At 43.7% G+C, this 21,990-nt stretch overlaps 1 protein-coding gene across 2 annotated transcripts in view; it reads left to right on the top strand.

Annotated features, from left to right (window-relative positions):
* LOC109870275 (monocarboxylate transporter 6) overlaps positions 1–19,441 on the top strand; it is a 33,429-nt gene extending 13,988 nt beyond the window's left edge. The window contains exons 2-5 of one of the 2 annotated variants that reach the window (XM_020460708.2): positions 1,993–2,447; positions 11,853–11,996; positions 15,964–16,794; positions 17,518–19,441. In XM_020460708.2, coding sequence (XP_020316297.1) covers positions 2,087–2,447; positions 11,853–11,996; positions 15,964–16,794; positions 17,518–17,795 — 1,614 coding nt within the window. In that variant the 5' untranslated portion in view covers positions 1,993–2,086 and the 3' untranslated portion in view covers positions 17,796–19,441. The remainder of the gene's footprint in view (positions 1–1,992; positions 2,448–11,852; positions 11,997–15,963; positions 16,795–17,517) is intronic. The other variant, XM_020460709.2, reaches the window with a different exon arrangement.
* Positions 19,442–21,990: the final 2,549 nt, after the last annotated feature.

Raw genomic sequence — 21,990 nt, 5'->3', positions numbered from 1 at the left:
ATGTACCAGGAAAAAAATAATAAACTGGTTACCTGATTAGTTTATGATTGGTGTCCGTGTGTACCAAGGAAAGGGGGCTTTGCACTGAATAACTTTGTCGCACCACACATCCAAGCCTGGCAAGGTGAGACAGGATCTCAGCTGCATCCACATGATGTATTGACACTCTCAATCTCCACCACTGAACATGGAAGCCCATTGACACCAACTGTCCCTTGACCATATGATAGCCAGCATTTGGCATCTGGGATTTGATGGTTGTCAGTGTTGTTGAGCTCTTCATCACAAATAGTACTGTATAACCCCCACAGGTAAACCATAATTCATGCCTTCTAAATATGGTACACTTGGAGACCCCCAATAACTCTGCAATGCATGGTACTGGAAGGTAAGTTTTGAGCATATTCTTCACTTCCCTTTGAAAGACAAGTTTTGGGCTGCCTGTTACCCCAACAACTGCCTCAAACTGAATTGATGTCGTTGGGCAAGCCTCAATTTCAGCTTTGACAAGATTTGATTAATCTCTCAATGTCTCTGTGATCATTGGAGGGAAATCAACCTGATCGGCAAAGGATTCAATGAGGATATGCTCATTATTGAACAGGAATTCCAGGTAATCCAGATCCAAGGGTTGTATGATGGCTTGCTGCAACCTGGACTGCAACCTCTCCAGGAGCTGGTCTTTCAGAATGTTCTGACAATAGAAAAACACAATTAGCTAAGCATACAGTTCACTTGTGTTTTTGTCCATCAAATATTTACCCATGTATTCTTGAATAATGTCTTAGAAATGCCTACTGCCTCTAATGGACTGTTTCACTCTATTGCTTAAGTGTTGCTGTATACAGGTTGCATGGCTGTAATGTGCAGTAGGTAGTTAGCTAGCTCGCTAAAACCAAGATGCCACAACAAGTGTTGCTGAAATGATTACAGCTCTATGGATGCCACTGTGCTGTAAATTGGCTTGCTATCTTTAGTTAACGGTATCTGGCTAACCAATGCATGGTTGAACTTGGGTGGGGGACTTCAATTTGATGATGATTTTGAAAACCAGTCACGAACGTTAGCTACCCAATGCATCTGAATTCACACAGTGTTAATTTACACTAGGTACGTGAACTACAAACCTAGCTACGGGTAGTTGGCTAGCCAATGCATGAATGCACGTGGGGGGTGTAATTAACGTTATAGCGATGAACAAGATCATAACATCACTTCATACAAACTGTGAAAGCAAACTTAGAACTCGCCTCCCGTCTTCCTCCATCACATCATGTCGTCTAGGTCAGAATTGGGGAATTTTTAAAATATTTAATTTTTTCTCCCCAATTTCGTGGTATCCAATTGTTGTAGTAGTTACTATCTTGTCTCATCGCTACAACTCCCGTACGGGCTCGGGAGAGACGAAGGTTGAAAGTCATGCGTACTCCGATACACAACCCAACCAGCCGTACTGCTTCTTAACACAGCGCGCATCCAACCCGGAAGCCAGCCGCACCAATGTGTCGGAGGGTACACCGTGCACCTGGCAACCTTGGTTAACGCTCACTGCGCCCCAGATTTGGTTGTTGCTTGGGATTTGATCGATGGAACAATCCAGCCAATATTGGTTTTGACAGAGGGAACTGATGGGTCAGGATTTAAAGATTCTGCCTTCAATTTTCAAAACACTTTTCCTTCCTTACAAATGTACGACTCTCGGAGACATAACTCAAGAGTGTGCGCAGATTCAATCTTTAAGTGTATTTTGAATTGACATTAATTGTCGTAAATGGAATTGTAATAATTCTGGAAATAAATTATCCTTGCAAAATTTATGAAATGTGTTCAAGTAAAAAGTTTGCGATAGTTGTTATATTTATTCACAAATCATGATACAAGCTTGCAAAATTAAATTACACATTTGCAAATCGTAATTGCAACCACAAAATGAAAATAAAAACTCATAGTTCTGTCATCATTATAATCCCATACCCCTCTCCCCATTCACAGGTGAGAAGGAGAGACATGGTGAGATGGAATATACTAGTGAGTGTCATCCACCCTGGCAAACTACTAGGGCATTGCCTCAGCATCTGAGAAGAGTATGAACCGGAGGAATGGCAACAAGGTGGCAGGGGACTGTGACAGCTTCCAGATGGAGAGCAAGGCCCCGGAGCAGGCACCCAGCATGGAGCAGAAGAATGGCGAGATCATGGACTCTGAGGAGGTGGAGAATGGCAAATCGGAACCCATTAACCCTCTGGCTACGGATGGGACCGTCACTGCACCTGATGGGGGTTGGGGCTGGGTGGTGCTGGTGGCCACCATCCTGGTGCTCGCCTTGACTCTGGCCTTCCCCTCCTGCATGGGCATCTTCTACACGGACCTACAAACAGAGTTCCAGGCCAGCAACCAAGAGACCTCCTGGGTGCCTTCTATAATGACATCAGTGCTTCATGCTGGAGGTATTATAGTCGAGTCACATCCTAGTTTCCATAGATTTCCTTAAGAATTTAAGTAGGATTTTTTTCGGGGTTCTTTTTGCAGTGACACATTCATATACAGTGGGGCAAAAATGTATTTAGTCAGCCACCAATTGTGCAAGTTCTCACACTTAAAAAGATGAGCGAGGCCTTCAACTATGACTATGACAGACAAAATGAGAAATCCAGAAAATCACATTGTAGGATTTTTTATGAATTTATTAGCAAATTATGGTGGAAAATAAGTATTTGGTCACCTAACAAGCAAGATTTCTGGCTCTCACAGACCTGTAACTTCTTCTTTAAGAGGCTCCTCTGTCCTCCACTCTTTACCTGTTAAATGGCACCTGTTTGAACTTGTTATCAGTATAAAAGACACCTGTCCACAACCTCACAGTCACACTCCAAACTCCACTATGGCCAAGACCAAAGAGCTGTCAAAGGACACCAGAAACAAAATTGTAGACCTGCACCAGGCTGGGAAGACTGAATCTGCAATAGGTAAGCAGCTTGGTTTGAAGAAATCAACTGTGGGAGCAATTATTAGGAAATGGAAGACATACAAGACCACTGATAATCTCCCTCGATCTGGGGCTCCACGCAACATCTCACCCCGTGGGGTCAAAATGATCACAAGAACCACACGGGGGGACCTAGTGAATGACCTGCAGAGAGCTGGGACCAAAGTAACAAAGCCTGCCATCAGTAACACACTACGCCGCCAGGGACTCAAATCCTGCAGTGCCAGACGTGTCCCCCTGCTGAAGCCAGTACATGTCCAGGCCCGTCTGAAGTTTGATAGAGAGCATTTGGATGATCCAGAAGAAGATTGGGAGGATGTCATATGGTCAGATGAAACCAAAATATAACTTTTTGGTAAAAACTCAACTCGTCGTGTTTGGAGGACAAAGAATGCTGAGTTGCATCCAAAGAACACCATACCTACTGTGAAGCATGGGGGTGGAAACATCATGCTTTGGGGCTGTTTTTCTGCAAAGGGACCAGGACCACTGATCCGTGTAAAGGAAAGAATGAATGGGGCCATGTATCGTGAGATTTTGAGTGAAAACCTCCTTCCATCAGCAAAGGCATTGAAGATGAAACGTGGCTGGGTCTTTCAGCATGACAATGATCCCAAACACACCACCCGGGCAACGGATGATTGGCTTCGTAAGAAGCATTTCAAGGTCCTGGAGTGGCCTAGCCAGTCTCCAGATCTCAACCCCATAGAAAATCTTTGGAGGGAGTTGAAAGTCCGTGTTGCCCAGCAACAGCCCCAAAACATCACTGCTCTAGAGGAGATCTGCATGGAGGAATGGGCCAAAATACCAGCAACCGTGTGTGAAAACCTTGTGAAGACTTACAGAAAACGTTTGACCTCTGTCATTGCCAACAAAGGGTATATAACAAAGTATTGAGAAACTTTTGTTATTGACCAAATACTTAATTTCCACCATAATTTGCAAATGAATTCATAAAAAATCCTACAATGTGATTTTCTGGATTTGTTTCCCTCATTTTGTCTGTCATAGTTGAAGTGTACCTATGATGAAAATTACAGGCCTCATCTTTTTAAGTGGGAGAACATGCACAATTGGTGGCTGACTCAATACTTTTTTGCCCCATTGTATGCTTGCAGGGAAATGTGCTCAAGTATGTTCAATGATCACTGACAGTAAGTGTAGTACAGTATAAGACTTAATGTAGGTGTTTCAGTGGCCGAGCCAGTCTAAACATGGTACAGACGTCCTTCCATTTAAAACACTTAAAGCATAACTTCTAAACCACTCAGCAGACTAGCAGTTCAAAGAGACTCTAAAAGGTCCTAAACAGTCATTCTGATTCCCATGTAAAGTTTCCATTTGTGACTAAAATATCACCCATATTAATGCTATTTTTTTTGTTAAAATTAATTTCTCATGGCTAACTACCAGGAAGTTTGAAAAGACAGGCTGAGTGGGCAGGGAGCTTATATTCATGAGCTCGCCTTGACTGACATTTGTTTGAATTGCCTATGTGAAGAAACTTCAATGCAGTGAGCAGTTTTGCAGTAAAATCATCTCAAGCTAATTTCTTGTCTCTTCTGATGCGGTTCCCAGCAGCACTGACGGATGTGTTGACATGCCAATTGCTTCAGAGTTTTGAACGACCCTTCCCCCATTTGTTCCATGCTGGCCGTTGACCTAGCCAGCCATTAACTAGCTGACACATAAGTATCTTTGCCATAGATGAATAGTGTAAACTGTTATCTATATTTTCTGACACCCTACAGTTAAATTCTGGCACCATTACAATTACTATCTAGCTATATAAACCATACCCCTCCGCAATCACGCATTCTCCGATGTTGGTTACAAGACGGTACTTATTTAAATTAGGTAAGAGAATATCATGTAACCATTGGTGTATTGCAAGAGATGGCGAATGCACACTGTCAAAAATAAATACAAAATGTAGGCTTAAATGCAAAATAAAGGTGTTTATTAATAAAACATCATGGTGCCCAAAAAATCATAAATGAAAGGTAAATACAAAACACACGTTTCGGCTTTAGGTCATCATCAGTGTGAATGTCGGCACACATATTTGGCTTCTATTTCAAGGATAATTGCATGTCACATGATCAAGCAAGAATACACATAACATCTATGAGTTAGTGCCTAGTAGAATAGAATACATGACAGATTATATACTAAAGCGGACAGAGAGATATCATCAATTATTGCTTTTACATATACTATGAACATTTCCTCAGAATAAATAACACAGGATTGTAAGAGTAGGGAGCTAGAGATACCACGAGATAGCGGTATCGAACACCAAGAGCAGGCAATATACTGTATATGACATTAGAAGAGCTGCATGTGAGGAAGTGTTTGATAAGGTAATAAACATCTTTATTTTGCATTTACGCCTCAGTTTTGGATTTATATATTTTTGGGACAGTGTATGGGTCCCCCATCTCTTCTAGTATTCTTATTTGGACTCCTACGCACCTGGAACAGACACTATTTAGTAGTAAGAACCTTTAAAAGAGCGCAGAATGCCTCTTACCATTAGTGTATTAAAATGAGACTTAGGGTGATGTCACTTTATCCTCATAATAATCCTGCTTGCTGAATCCAGTTGTTTGCCACGGGGGAGGGGATCAATAACTTTATGATCAAACTTTGTCAATGTAGAGGCAGTAGTCATTTTTCATACTTTGGTCATCATACTCTGACCTGGTTTCATCAAAATATCATCACATTTCATGGAAAACATGCTTTTGATTGTTCATGACCTTTAAGACCAAGGTGGAGTGTTTGTCCATCAGGAAATATTATATCAGACCATATGGATGATTTTCTTTCCAATATCTTGTATTTGCAGTATTCGTTAGAGAGACAGAGTGGGGTAGCTGATAAATGTGTTTTTATGAGATGTCACTTTGTGTATTTTATTTGTTTCACTCTTCAACGACACTGAACAAAAATTATAAATGCAACATGCAATTTCAACAATTTCAAAGAGTTCAATGAATTACAGTTCATATAAGGAAATCAGTCAATATAAATAAATAAATTGGGCCCTAATCTATGGATTTCACATGACTGGGCAGGGGTGCAGCCATGGGTGAGCCTGGAATGGCATAGGCCTACCCACTTGGGAGCCAGGCCCACCCATTGGGGAGCCAGGGCCCAACCAATCAGAATGAGTTTTTTTTTCCCCACAAAAGGGCTATATTAACTTCTTGCGTCGAGCCATCCCGGATCCGGGATCGTGAATACAGCCTCAAGCTCATTACCATAACGCAACGTTAACTATTCATGAAAATCGCAAATGAAATGAAATTAATATGCTAGCTCTCTCTTTGTTAACAACACTGTCATCTTAGATTTTCAAAATATGCTTCTCAACCACAGCAAAACAAGCATTTGTGTAACAGCTAGCGCAGCTAGCGTAGCATTTAGCGTTAGCATTAGCAGGCAACATTTTCACAAGAACCAGAAAATCATTCAAATAAAATCATTACCTTTGAAGAACTTGAGATGTTTTCAATGAGGAGACTCAGTTAGATAGCAAATGCTCAGTTTTTCCTGAAAGATTATTTGTTTAGGAGAAATTGCTCCGTTTGGTGCGTCACGTTTGGCTACCAAAAAAAAACAAAAATTTAGTCTTCAAAACGCTGAACTTTTTTCCAAATTAACTCCATAATATCGACTGAAACATGGTAAACGTTGTTTAGAATCAATCCTCAAGGTGTTTTTCACATATCTCTTCATGATATATCGTTCGTTGAAAGCCTCCTCTCTCCTCTCAATCACTGGATGACTGCGTGCAGCTTGTAGATTACGCACCAATTTAGACAAAGGACACCGGGCGGACCCCTGGTAAATGTAGTCTCTTATGGCCAATCTTCCAATGATATGCCTACAAATACGTCACAATGCTGCAGACACCTTGGAGAAACGATAGAAAGGGCAGGCTCATTCCCGGCGCATTCACAGCCATATAAGGAGTCAATGGAAAACAGAGCTTCAAAAATTCTGCCCTTTTCCTGGTTGAAGTTTCATCTTGGTTTCGCCTGTAGCATGAGTTCTGTGGCACTCACAGATAATATCTTTGCAGTTTTGGAAACCTTAGAGTGTTTTCTTTCCAAAGCTGCCAATTATATGCATAGTCGAGCATCTTTTCGTGACAAAATATTGCGCTTAAAACGGGCACGTTTTTTCATCCATAAATTAAAAGAGCACCCCCTATATCCAAGAAGTTAAAGACAGAAACACTCCTCAGCACCCCTCCCCCATTCAAACGATCCCGCAGGTGAAGTAGCCGGATGTGGAGGTCCTGGGCTGGCGTGGTTACATATGGTCTGTGGTTGTGAGGCGGGTTGGACGTACTGCCAAATTCTCTAAAACTAAATAAACATTAAATTCTCTGACAACATCTCTGATGGGCATTCCTGCAGTCAGCATGCCAATTGCACACTCCCTGAAAACTTGAAACATCTGTGGCATTGTGTGACAAAACTGCCCATTTTAAAGTGGTCTTTTATTGTCCCCAGCACAAGGTGCACCTGTGTAATGACCATGCCATTTAATCAGCTTCTTGATATGCCACACCTGTCAGGTGGATGGATTATCAAATGTAAAGGAGAAATGCTCACGAACAGGGATTTAAGCAAATTTGTGCATAAGGAAAATTTCTAGGATGTTTCATTTCAGCTCATGAAACATGGGACCAACACTTTACATGTTGTTTATATTTTTGTTTGATTTACAGTGAGTGCAGAGGTTTGCGGTCTCAAAGTGACTAGTCAGATCAGACACACAGTCTTGTATAACTAACCTTGTGGGGACACACAATTCAGTCCCATTCAAAATCCTATTTTCCCTAACCTATAAACCTAACCCGTACTTTAACCATAACCACAAAACCTAACTTTAACCCTAAACTTAATTCAAATGTTAACCTTAACCCCCTAGAAAGAGCATTTGTGGGGACGAACAAAGTGTCACCAGTTGGTCAAATTTTTGTTTGTTTACTATTCTTGTGGGGACTTCTGGTCCCCACAAGTATAGTTAAACACGGCTGCACACACAAAACCCATGGAAGTGTGTATGAGAGTCAACACAGCCCCTGTTTGTTTATTTGATAAGGGAGATTAAGGGATTGTGTTTCACCCTTACACACCAATGATGTGTAGCGCCACATGAGCTGCCTTCCTTTGTTCAGTCACAGGGGGTCGGTCTGTTTCTGTGTGGATTTCAAGCCCTTAACATCTGGAAGTGTGTGTGTGTGTGTGTCAACTGCTTCAAAGCAACAACAAAGAATCGCCAGCATTTAATTAAGTTGCTGAGTTAGAAGATTAACTTCTGAGCAATGTGTGGAGAAATCAGTGGTGGGCATTTCCATCGAAAAGGACCCATGAGCACCAACATGGAGCATATCAAATTGGGTGTCCAATGAAAGTTATATTTTGGGGAATTGAAGGCATAGATACAGTTGAAGTTGGAAGTTTACATACACCTTAGCCAAATACGTTTAAACTCAGTTTTTCCCAATTGTCCCTGTCTTAAGTCAGTTAGGGTCACCACTTTATTTTAAGAATGTGAAATCTCAGAATAAGAGTAGAGAGAATGATTTCTCAGAGTTCAGTGTGTCAAATCGGAGGGCCTGTTGTCCAGACCTCTGGCAGTCTCTATGGGGGTGCCACAGGGTTCAATTCTCGGGCCGACTCTTTTCTCTGTATATATCAATGATGTCGCTCTTGCTGCTGGTAATTCTCTGATCCACCTCTATGCAGATGACACCATTCTGTATACATCTGGCACTTATTTGGACACTGCTAACAAACCTACAAACAAGCTTACACCACTCCTTCCGTGGCCTCCAACTGCTTTTAAATGCCAGTAAAACTAAGTGCATTCAACCGAGTGCTGCCCGCACCCCCACGCCTGACTAACATCACTACTCTAGACGGTTCTGACCTAGAATATGTGGACAATTACCTAGGTGTCTGGTTAGACTGTACACTCTCCTTCCAGACTCACATTAAGCATCTCCAATCTAAAATTAAATCTAGAATTTGCTTCCTATTTCGCAACAAAGCTTCCTCGACTCATGACGCCAAACATACCATCATAAAATTTACTATCCTACTGATCCTTGACTTCTGCGATGTCATTTACAAAATACCCCCCAACACTCTACTCAGCAAATTGTATGTAGTCTATCACAGTGCCATCCGTTTTGTCACCAAAGGCCCATATACTACCCACCTCTGTGACCTATATGCTCTCGTTGGCTGGCCCTCGCTGCATATGTCGCTAAACCCACTGGCTCCAGGTCATCTATAAGTCTTTGATAGGTAAAGCCCCACCTTATCTCAGCTCACTGGTCACCATAGCAACACCCACAAATAGCACGTGCTCCAGCAGGTATATTGCACTGGTCATCCCCAAAGCCAACACTTACAGTGGGGCAAAAAAGTATTTAGTCAGTCACCAATTGTGCAAGTTCTCCCACTTAAAAATATGAGAGGCCTGTAATTTTCATCATAGGTAAACTTCAACTATGACAGACAAAATGAGAAAAAAAATCCAGAAAATCACATTTTTATTAATTTATTTGTAAATTATGGTGGAAAATAACGTTTTCTGTAAGTCTTCAAGGTTTTCACACACTGTTGCTGGTATTTTGGCCCATTCCTCCATGCAGATCTCCTCTAGAGCAGTGATGTTTTGGGGCTGTTGCTGGGCAACACGGACTTTCACTCAATCTTACGATACATGGCCCCATTCATTCTTTCCTTTACACGGATCAGTCGTCCGTGCGGGAATCAGGTCGAATTGCTGCAAAGAAACTACTACTACAGGACACCAATAAGAAGAAGAGACTTGCTTGGGCCAACAAACACAAGCAATGGACATTATACAGGTGGAAATTTGTCCTTTGGTCTAGAGTCCAAATTTGAGATTTTTGGTTCCAACCGCCATGTCTTTATGAGATGCAGAGTAGGTAAACGGCTGATCTCTGCATGTGTGGTTCCCACCGTGAAGCATGGAGGAGGAGGTGTGATGGTGTTAGGGTGCTTTGCTGGTTACACTGTCAGTGAGTTATTTAGAATTCAAGGCACACTTAACCAGCATGGCTACCACAGTATTCTGCAGCGATACGCCATCCCATTTGGTTTGCGTTTAGTGGGACTATCATTTGTATTTCAACAGGACAATGACCCAAAACACACCTCCAGGCTGTGTACGGCTATTTGATCAAGAAGGAGAGTGATGGTGCTGCCTCAGATGACCTGGCCTCCACAATCACCCGACCTCAACCCAATTGAGATGGTTTGGAATGAGTTGGACCGCAGAGTGAAGGAAAAGATAACAAATGCTCAGCATATGTGGGAAATCCTTCAAGACCGTTGGAAAAGCATTCCTCAGGAATCTGGTTGAGAGAATGCCAAGAGTGAGCAAAGCTGTCATCAAGGCACAGGGTGGCTACTTTGAAGAAAATAGCAAAAATAAAGAACAACCCTTGAATGAGTGTGTGTCCAAATTTTTGACTAGTACTGTATTTTGTCTTAATTCGAAGCGTATTTAACCGTTTTAGGAAAACATTTTCGCAATTAAAAACCGAGGGAGATTTGACTGTAATTCCGTTACCAAAGTTTGGATCAACAACATTACTCCACAATACTAACCTAAACGGCAGAGTGAAAGGAAGAAAGCCTGTACAGAATAAAATTATTCCGAAACATGCATCCTTCTTGGTGGTAGCTGCATCATGTTATAGGTATGCTTGTCATCGGCAAGGACTAGTGAGTTTTTTTTAGGATTAAAAAGAAACAGAATACAGCTATAATCATTCCTGGAGGAAATCCTGCTTCAGTCTGCTTTCCAACAGACACTGAGTGACAAATTCCCCTTTCAGCAGAGCAATAACCTAAAACACAAGGCCAAACCTACACTGGAGTTGCTTAGCAAGAAGACATTGAATGTTTCTCAGTGGCCTTGTTACAGTTTTGACTTTAAATCGGCTTGAAAATCTATGGCAAGACTTGAAATGGCTTTCTAGCAATGATCAACAATCAACTTGACAGAGCTTGAATTGTAAAAATAATAAATGGGCAAATATTGTACAATCCAGGTGTGCAAAGCTCTTAGAGACTTACCCAAAAAGTCTCACAGCTGTAATCATGTTCAAATCATCTAGAAGTAACATAATTGAGTTACACAATACATTTTTAAAATAATTTAAGATGATTTGAACATGCGTGAAAATGCTAATATAGGTACCATTGACTTGCACTGGATTTGTGCCACAAATTCTAAAAAGGTAGCATTTCAAACAGTGGCCAACCAAACCAAAGCATGGGTTGCTGTCATAGCCTGCTTACAGGGTAAGGAAACTCGTGTAATTGTGTAATTTGGGTGAACTCTCTCATTAACATTGAGGGGGGTCTTCCAACTTTTTTCACCTAATAGCAGTAACACCACAATCTAATGGTCAGAATTTGGTAATATCAGGGTGTAGGATGGGACATAAACATAACTTGTTAAGTTTCTCTGAACAGGGGGAAAAACACATCACCAAATTCACTGGGAATATATTACATAGGATGAAGAAACAATATTCCAGGCTGCAGCGCCATACTACTAATGAAATACAGAGAACTGATACTATATCCTCGTTGTTGGGGTGGGATTGGCATGAGGTGTGTGGAGTCCATGGGTGGCTTTTGACCATTCCTTTGGATAACTCATGTCTAATTCATTGTTAGAAAAAAACAGAACAAACTGATATAGTGGGTGTCAAGCCTCTTCCGTGTGCTTTTTGAGGTGGAACGACCTACTTTCTTTTAGGTTTTTGTGTATTTAACCAATAGCATGTCTCCTTTAGGTCCATTCTGCAGTGTATTGGTGGAGAGGTTTGGTTGCCGGGCGACGGTGATGCTGGGCGGGGTCCTGAGTGGGCTTGGAATGGTGGCCAGCTCGTTCACCCACACCATCACTGAGCTCTACGTCACAGCTGGGATTATCACAGGTCACTGCGCTCCCACATACACACACGGAGTCACTCCACATCAGTGGCGGTCGGAGACGTTTAAGATGAGGGAGGACGATTTTTTTGATGAGCATGTCCTATTACAGCATATTGGATGATTGTCATATACAGTGCATTCGTAAAGTATTCAGACCCCTTCCATTTTTCCACAGGTTACGTTAGTCTCATTACAATCTATATAAGGTCCCATGGTTGACAGTGCATGTCAAAGCAAAAACTAAGCCATGAGGTCAAAGGAATTGTCCGTAGAGCTCCGAGACATGATTGTGTCAAGGCACAGATCTAGGGAAGGGTAACAAAAAATGTCCCCAAGAACAGAGTGTGCCTCCACCAAATTTGGATCCACCAAGACTCTTCCTAGAGCTGGCCGCCTGGCCAAACTGATCAATCAGGGGAGAAGGGCCTTGGTCAGAGAGGTGACCAAGAAGCCGATGGTCACTCTGACAGAGCTCCAGAGTTCCTCTGTGGATATGGGAGAACCTTCCAGAAGGACAACCATCTTTGCAGCACTCCACCAATCAGGTCTTTATGGTAGAGTAGCCAGACGGTAGCCACTTCTCAGTAAAATGCACATGACAGCCTGCTTGGAGTTTGCCAAAAGGCACCTAAAGGACTCTGACCATGAGATACAAGATTCTCTGGTCCGATGAAACCAAGATTGAACTCTTTGGCCTGAATGCCAAGAGTCACGTCTAGAGGAAACCTGGCACCATCCCTACGGTGAAGCATGGTGGTGGCAGCATCGGACTTGAACCCGATCTAACATCTCTGGAGAGACCTGAAAATAGCTGTGCAGCGGCGCTCCCCATCCAACCTGACAGAGCTTGAGAGGATCTGCAGAGAAGAAAGTGTGGCAAGATTGTAGCATCATACCCAAGAAGTCTCGAGGCTGTGATCGCTGACAAAGGCACTTCAACAAAGTAGTGAGTAAAGGGTCTGAATTCATATTGTGGCAAAGAAGGGGGTCGAGTGATAAATGGCAGATATGTGAGAGCAGAACTAATAAACGGGCTCTGCCCGATCACTAAAATGGCCACCCCTGTCAAAACTACAGATCACAAAATGGCCGACCGCCAAAACTACAAGTCCCAGAAGCAAGGGGAACCCTCAGAAGGTGGAGCCGACCCAAAGGGTCAAGAAAAACCAGGAAGAGGGAGAGAGAGTGCATTTTCCCTTATGAACAATAGAGATTGGCTGGATTTACTGTGTATGAGCTGGATTGTTTTGGACTTACCTGTTGGCGTTTGGACCTGGACCTACCGAGAACCCGATTCGTGTGCCGAACCCTGCTATCCTCCTGACGACGTCACGGAGCTGGTGGATGTTAGAGACCTTGCACTCCTCCACCTTCCATTTGAGGATGCCCCACAGATGCTCAATAGGGTTTAGGGCTGGAGACATGCTTGGCCAGTCCATTACCTTTACCCTCAGCTTCTTTAGCAAGGCAGTGGTCGTCTTGGAGGTGTGTTTGGGGTCGTTATCATGTTGGAATACTGCCCTGCGGCCCAGTCTCTGAAGGGAGGGGGATCATGCTCTGCTTCAGTATGTCACAGTACGTGTTGGCATTCATGGTTCCCTCAATGAACTGTAGCTCCCCAGTGCCGGCAGCACTCATGCAGCCCCAGACCATGACACTCCCACCACCATGATTGACTGTAGGCAAGACACACTTGTCTTTGTACTCCTCACCTGGTTGCCGTCACACACACACTTGACACCATCTGAACCAAATAAGTTTCTTGGTCTCATCAGACCACAGGACATGGTTCCAGTATTCCATGTCCTTCTGTTTGCGGGCTTTCTTGTGCATCATCTTTAGAAGAGGCTTCCTTCTGGAACGACAGCCATGCAGACCAATTTGATGCAGTGTATGGCGTATGGTCTGAGCACTGACAGGCTGACCCCCCACCCCTTCAACCTCTGCAGCAATGCTGGCAGCACTCATACGTCTATTTCCCAAAGACAACCTCTGGATATGACGCTGAGCACGTGCACTCAACTTCTTTGGTCGACCATGGCGAGGCCTGTTCTGAGTGGAACCTGTCCAGTTAAACCGCTGTATGGTCTTGGCCACCGTGCTGCAGCTCAGTTTCAGGGTCTTGGCAATCTTCTTATAGCCCAGGCCATCTTTATGTAGAGCAACAATTATTTTTTTCAGATCCTCAGAGAGTTCTTTGCCATGTTGAACTTCCAGTGACCAGTCAGTATGAGGGAGTGTGAGAGTGATGACACCAAATTTAACACACCTGCTCCCCATTCACACCTGAGACCTTGTAACACTAACGAGTCACATGACACTGGGGAGGAAAAATGGCTAATTGGGCCCAATTTAGACATTTTCCCTTAGGTGTGTACTCACTTTTGTTGCCAGCGGTTTAGACATTAATGGCTGTGTGTTGAGTTATTTTGAGGGGACAGCAAATTTACACTGTTATGCAAGCTGTACACTCACTACTTTACATTGTAGCAAAGTGTCATTTCTTCAGTGTTGTCACATGAAAAGATATACTCAAATATTTACAAAAATGTGAGGCATGTACTCACGTTTGTGATATACTGGGTGTATATATATATTTCTTTTATGTATTTATTTACTTTATACATTTATATAAAATGTCTAAATACTTGTTTTTGTTTTGGTATTGTGTGTAGATTGATGAGGGGGGGGAACTATTTAATAAATTTTAGAATAAGGCTGTAACGTAACAAAATGTGGAAAAAGTCAAAGGGTCTGAATACTTTCCGAATGCACTGTATATTCCATTCACCCAGCTCAATGTAACATCGAAAGGTTTAGTTAGGCTACTACACGATACTAGAATTTTCCCTATACCCATCATGAGGTTTCTACAACCTAGCCTATGAATAAACGTTTACAAGGTAGGTGCACAGGTTGAGAGAAAAAGGAGAGTGATCAAGGTGACAGACAGTGACACATTCAATATTTGCCTCTGTTAAAAAAAATTTTTTAAACAGAATAGCGGAATGATCACACGCAAACACAGTTCAGCCACATCCAATAGAATAAAAATGTTGCTTGTTGTATAATTCCTCGCATCTACATGCTCTCCTCCTCTCACCTTTTCCCTTCGCTTGTGGACTTCAGTGCACAACACGTCAGCTGTCTGACCAGGCAAAAAAAACTTTCCAAGCCAAACCTTCATATCATAACCGCTAACTGCTACACACAGCCTACGTCGTTGTCACCATATTAGCTAAGGATGTTAGTAATGTCATAGTCAACATAGCTACTACAACTAACGTGTTAGTAACCCGCTACAATCATGCAGTACAGTGAGCAAGCAGTTTAGTAGTTACACCGGCAGGCCCCGGTGGCAATAAATTAGCTTATTAGCTGTAACTTATGCTTTCAGTACTAGATTAATTCTCAAATCATTTGATTGGCTGGACAACATATCAGTTCATGCTGCAATATCTCTCATAGGTTGAGGACGTCCTCCGGAAGTTGTCATAATTATTGTGTAAGTCTATGGAAGGGGGTGGGAACCATGAGCCTCCTATGTTTTATATTGAAGTCAATGTACATAGTGTAGGACGGAAACTATCTGTCCTCCGGCTACACCCTGGTGATGCCCTACAGAGTGCTGTTGAGGTTACTGTAGACCTTCATTGCAAAACAGTGTGTTTTAATTAATTATTTGGTGACGTGCAAATATTTAGTGTAGTTTTATCTAAAAAGGATAACGTTTTTCAATATTGCACTATTTACATTTTTTTTAAATTCACTGAGGAGGATAGTCCTCCCCATCCTCCTCCACACAGCAGTTAACCCCTAACCACAGATCTAGTATCAGATAACCCTACATTCCAATCCTTCCCATGATTATTAGGGCAGGTAAAAAAATCTGACCCTGTATCAGTGGATGGGGGCAACCTCCCATGCATTCAGCCATGTGCCTTTACTCATTGTCTTCTTGTTTGATAGGACTTGGATTCTGCTTCAGCTTCCAGCCTGCAGTGACTATCCTCGGGCACTATTTTGTACGGCGGCGGGCTTTCGCCAACGCCATGTCGTCCACGGGCACGGCTCTGGGCCTGTGTACTCTGCCCCTCCTGGGCAACTACCTCCACACTGAGCTGGGCTGGCGTGGGAGTTTCCTGGTGCTGGGGGCTGTCTTGCTTAACTGCTGCGTATGCGGAGCTGTGATGAGGCCCCTGGGGGGCCCCAGACACCGTGGCCAGCCCCTGATAAACCACAGGCCTCTTCAGCTGAAGGAGGAGAAGCTAAAGGGGAGAATGAGGGCCTTGTGGACCGGTCTGATGACTGCCCTGCGTCGTCACATGGCCTTTGATCTCTTACGTAACAACCTGCGCTACCGTATGTACGCTGTGGGCATCACCTGGATGATGCTAGGCTTTGTGGTGCCGCTGATCTACTTGGTTCCCTACGCCACGGCCCACGACATGGAGCAGAGCCAAGCCGCCCTCCTCCTCTCCATTCTGGGCATCGTTAACATCGTGGTGCGGCCTCCTATCGGCCTGCTCTTCAGCCTGCCCTGGTTCAAGGGGTGCCACACCTATGTGTTCTCTGCTGCTCTGCTGGTGAATGGGCTGAGTAATACTATCTGCTGCATCGATGCCAGCTTCCCCGTGCTGCTGGCGTACGTGGTGACCTACGGCCTGTCCATGAGCGTGGTGGGCTCGCTGATGTTCACCGTCCTCATGGATACGTTGGACATGAGTCGATTCCCTGCTGCCCTGGGCCTGCTTGCCATCATGGAGAGTGTCACGCTGCTGATCGGTCCCCCGCTCGCAGGTACCGAACTCACTGAGTCATGGTGTGTGTGTGTGTGTTTGTGTACTGTGTGTCTGCCTCCCCGAGAAGATGTAATATTCAATTAATAATTACATTTTATATTTAATGAATCAAGTAAGTGCTGTAGTGTAACTTGGAGTGCTAGACATGCCAACAAAACCCTACAAATAACAACACACACAACGCTGTGGTCAAAGGCAAGCAGCATATCCTGTTGCTTGGATCCCATGGTCATCCAACCAATCATGTGTTTCCAAGGGAAACAGATTGTGTGTGTGTGTGTGTGTGTGTGTGTGTGTGTGTGTGTGTGTGTGTGTACATCCGTACATCCCTGTGTGCTCGTGCCTGTGTGTGCACAGGGTCTCTGAATAAGTAATCGCGGGAAGTACACATCTGACTTGAATTAGAATGTAATGTTCAGCCCACAGTGTAGGTCTGGGTTCCGTCTTTCCTGGGGGGGGGGGGGGGGGCACTGAACTAGACAGGGGGGGCTCTCTTATTTCAGAGCTATTTTAGGCTGCATACCTGACATTTGAGCTAAGTTTTATTTTTACTGCTTATGTGGTTGGCTGAGTTTGCCTGTGCCATGGCAATACTGTATGTTATTGGTGTAGTTATCTCGTTATGTCATCATGATCTGTCTTTCATGCACTGCTAGGGCCCTAATGCTGAGATTGGTTCCTGTTGTTGTTGAAGATGTTGTTTATGTTGTTGCCGTTGCAGGAATCCTGGTGGACAGAACAGGGGAGTATTTCTACGTCTTCTTTGCCTGCAGTGCCACTGTTGCCTCATCGGCTATATTCCTCATGGTGTCTTTCTACTGGCTGGACAGAAGGGACAGGAGGGCGCTAAAGGGGCAGCAGGTGCCACCCCAGGTCCCCCCACCAAAGCCTGCCAGTGGTAACAATTTGATCCCCCAGTGCCAGTACCGCAGTGTGCCCACAGAGGGGGACAAAGACAAGGCCCCAGACTCCGAGACGGGGGACGTCACCCGCCTGTGAACATCGTCACTGTCCAAACACACAAACCAAACTCACAGATGTGTACTTCCCGCGATTCTGTATATCGATTGTATATCCTGTGTTGCTAATATTAAAGTAGAAGTGTATGATAATTTATATCCCAATCTGTTAGGATCTGACATTCCATTTAATCATAGTATACACACTCTTGACTGTTAGAGTATTGATTGCAAAGGGGTTGAGTATTTCATCCAATGGGTGAATATTACATATAGTATAGACATGGATTATTCATTGTTATTACAGTCTACACTGTTTATGCAGACTAGAAAATACTGTTACTGGTGATTGAATGCAGTACTTTTTCACACATGCCATAAACCTTAAACCTGTGCCTTTTCCCTCACACCCTGTTGCACGTACAAGAAGACATGCCACCTTAAGAATCACTCACCACCCTTCAAAAAGCAATGACTGTGCAAAAGACACAGGGCCTTTGTACAGACAATCAATCAAAATAAGCTAAATAAACATATTCAATTTCCTATACATACTACACCAGAAGAAACCTTAACTGAATGAGTACTGTACCAGTTTATTTCAATATCAAAGACTGATATCATTGATTGAGCATACCAATGTCAAACTCTTAATCTCAAGGAATCTTACATTTTTTGGCCCTAAACACATTTGTTTATGATTCTTTTCATGTCTTGATATGTTCATTGTGAAACAGAGTTAGACAACTATCAGTAGCCTACTGAGAATGGCTTGTGTAAAAGTACAGGATGAGTCACTAGGACATGGGTGCTTTCCATTGTCAAAGAATGAAGCAAGTACTGTAGCTGTTAGAGATTTCTGTTTCTTCTCCACCTATGAGTATTTCAAGTATGGACTGTAAATTCATCACAAGATTACTCTAAGGAACATACAGTCACATATGTGGCAACATACTTTAGGCCAGGGTTTCCAAAACTCGTTACTGGGCCCCTCCCCTGGGTGCACGTTTGTTTTTTTGCCCAAGCACTACACAGCTGATTCAAATAATCAAAGCTTGAAGATGAGTTGATTATTTGAATCAGCTGTGTAGTGCTGGGGGGAAAAAACAAAACGTGGACCCAGAGGGGGCCCCAGGACCGAGTTTGGGAAACCCTGCTTTAAGCTATGGCTCCCTTGCAATAGGAATATGAATATATATTTTTATATAAAGGGCTATTGTTTCTTGCACTGGGGCCAAATAATGTGATTCAATACATTATTTATATAAAATAATTATGGAAATTATAATAAATGTAATCCAAAAAAAACCATGTTTTTAATTATGTGTTTAAAAGGGTGATTAATCGGTTCTCATCAGAAAATGTAGATTGGCAAGTGGCAATGGCAAAATTGGCTATTATTTGTCACATCTACTCCCGCTCCTTCCCTCTGGTGTTCGATGTCGATGGTCTACTAACCACCGGTTCTGGCAACCCATCTTCATGCATACCTGGCAACCACAATTACCCATACCTGTGTCTCATCTGTCACACCTGGACTTCAGTACTCCCTGATTACTTACCCTTCATATAGAACTCTTTTGTTGCTAGTCATCAGGTAGTATTGTTTGTGTTTCCATGTCAAACACTGGTCTTGTTTTGTATTGGTCCATGGTTGTTGTTATTAAACTCACTAACTGCACCTGCTTCCTGACTCCTTGCGTCTACGTTACAGAATACTACATCACCAAATGGAAGCAGCAGTTAATTTCCCAGATGGTCAGCGAATAGAGATACCTATTTCGCCAACACCACGACCAGCTGGCACAACTGGGGATGGCTATGGAAGAGGTCCTCCCGCTTCCTACTCCAGTACTTCCTATATTTCACTCATCAAATATCAGCCCCCACCACTGAGTGGTCCAAGGTTGCCATGGTTATTTCCATGCTGACCGGATGGGCGTTGGAGTGGGCTATGGCCGTCTGGGAGAGGAGGAGCTGGGTTCCTATGAGGGACTCAGGGGGGTCTTCGACCATCCACGCAGAGAGGGGGTTGAGTGCCTACTCCAACTATGGCAGGATGGCCAGACCACGGCGGGGTACGCATACACTTTCAGATAGTTGCCGCATCCAGCGTATGGAACGACCCTGCGGTCTGCACCCTTATCATAAAATGATTGGGCGAAGAGGTCCAGACAGTGTCATCTTGGCATGCCAAATCTAACCTTGGACTCACTCATTGCGATGGCCATCCATCTGAATAACCTTCGGGAGCATCGGCACCCCCATCGACTCTCTCCCTCCATCGTTGACCGTTCTGAATCAGAGCCTGAACCCATGGAGGTGGTGGCCACACACCTTTCCGCGGCTTCGCCGGAGATAGCTGTGGCTCTGTCCCAGCCGGCCAGGAGGGGCTTCAGTGGTGTCCGGTGTGCAAGTCCCGTGGGCAAGTCCCGTGGGGGTCGTAGACCAAAACAGAGAACACCATCGTGAGCGTAGTCTTTCCATAGTGGTCATATTAGTTTGTAGGCCACATAGGCGGATGTGGTGGATTGAGACTCAGCCCATGCAAAAAATATATCTCTAGCTTAAACCAAAGTCTCTCCGCCCTAAAAATGGAAGTCGTTGTCCACGAAGCGGCAAGGCGGGCTGTCTAGCTCCCACCTATCATTTCTTTGGATTGGTTGATACATCTCATTATTGTAATTTATTTTTGAGTATTCGATAAGGGTAGTTTATGTCAACCGTCGGTATTCAAGGGAGAGAGATGTTATGCTACTAGCCCATGACATGAATATGCGTAGCCATCTCGAGACAACTCCAATATAAAGTGTTTTTTCTCAAAGTACCTGGGATGTCATGTGTCCTACTTATATCAGTGCACTCGTAACAACTTAAGCATTACGAAACTTCCATTCAATCAAATAAACCTCATGTAGCAAATAAGCCATACATTTTTTGGGTTTACCAAATTCGACTCTCATTGACCTCCATACAAATACTCCTTGCTTGGTGGGCCAAACAACAACAAAAACTGCACCTGCCGAGTTGGGCCTTTCTCTACCTCTTCTTCTCTGCTAAAACGGATAGATTTTGATGGTGATTTTTTTATTATGCTACTTAGATTGATGCACAGGTGCAATATGCAACTTTTTGGCCGACCCGACCAAATTCATAGAAATGTGAGTTATGGGGCCTCCCAAGTGGCGCAGCGGTCTACGGCACTGCATCGCAGGTCACCTGGGTTCATTCCCGGGCTTTATTACAACCTGCTGTGATCGGGTGTCCCATAGGGCGATGCACAATTGGTCCAGCGTTTTCCGTGATAGGGGAGGATTTGTACAGGGGTGCTTTACTTGGCTTATTGCGCTCTAGCGACTCCTTGTGGCGGGCCAGGCGCCTGCAGGCTGATCTCTGTCGTCAGTTGAACAGTGTTTCCTCTGCCACATTGGTGCAGCTGGCTTACGGGTTAAGCGGATTGTTGTTAAGAAGTGTGGTTTGGCGGGTCATTGTTTCAGAGTACACATGACTCGACCTTTGCCTCCCGAGCCCTTTAGGGAGTTGCAGTGATAAGACAAGATGGAAATTGGGGAGTTAAAGGGGATAAAATACAACAACAAAAATATCAAAATCTGCATTACCAGTCAAAGTTGGGACACACCTACGATTCAAGAGTTTATAATTTTACTATTTTCTACATTGTAGAAAAAAACATGAAATAACACATGGAATCATGTAGTTACCAAAAAAGTGTTAAAGAAATCTAAATATATTTTAGATTCTTCAAAGTAGCCACCCTTGGCCATGACAGCTTTGCACACATTCTCTCAACTAGCTTCACCTGGAAGGCTTTTCCAACAGTCCTGAAGGTGTTCCCACATACGCTGAGCACTTGTTGTCTGCTTTTCCTTCACTCTGCGGTCCAACTCATCCCAAACCATCTCGATTGGGTTGAGGTCGGGTGATTGTGGAGGCCAGGTAATCTGATGCAGCACTCCATCACTCTCCTTCGTGTTCAAATAGCCCTTACACAGCCTGGAGCTGTGTTGGGTCATTGTCCTGTTGATAACCAAATGATAGTCCCACTAAGCGCAAACCAGATGGGGTGGCATATCGCTGCAGAATGGTGTGGTAGCCATGGTGGTTAAGTGTGCCTTGAATTCTAAATAAATCACAGACAGTGTCACCAGCAAATTACCCTAACACCATCACACCTCCATGCTTCACGGTGGGAACCACACTAAATAAAATTTGGA

Source organism: Oncorhynchus kisutch, linkage group LG25 (genome assembly GCF_002021735.2).
Source record: "Oncorhynchus kisutch isolate 150728-3 linkage group LG25, Okis_V2, whole genome shotgun sequence".
Classification (NCBI taxonomy): domain Eukaryota; kingdom Metazoa; phylum Chordata; class Actinopteri; order Salmoniformes; family Salmonidae; genus Oncorhynchus; species Oncorhynchus kisutch.
The sequence above is the reverse complement of the archived record's forward strand: the minus strand, read 5'-3'. Positions and strand labels throughout refer to the sequence as shown.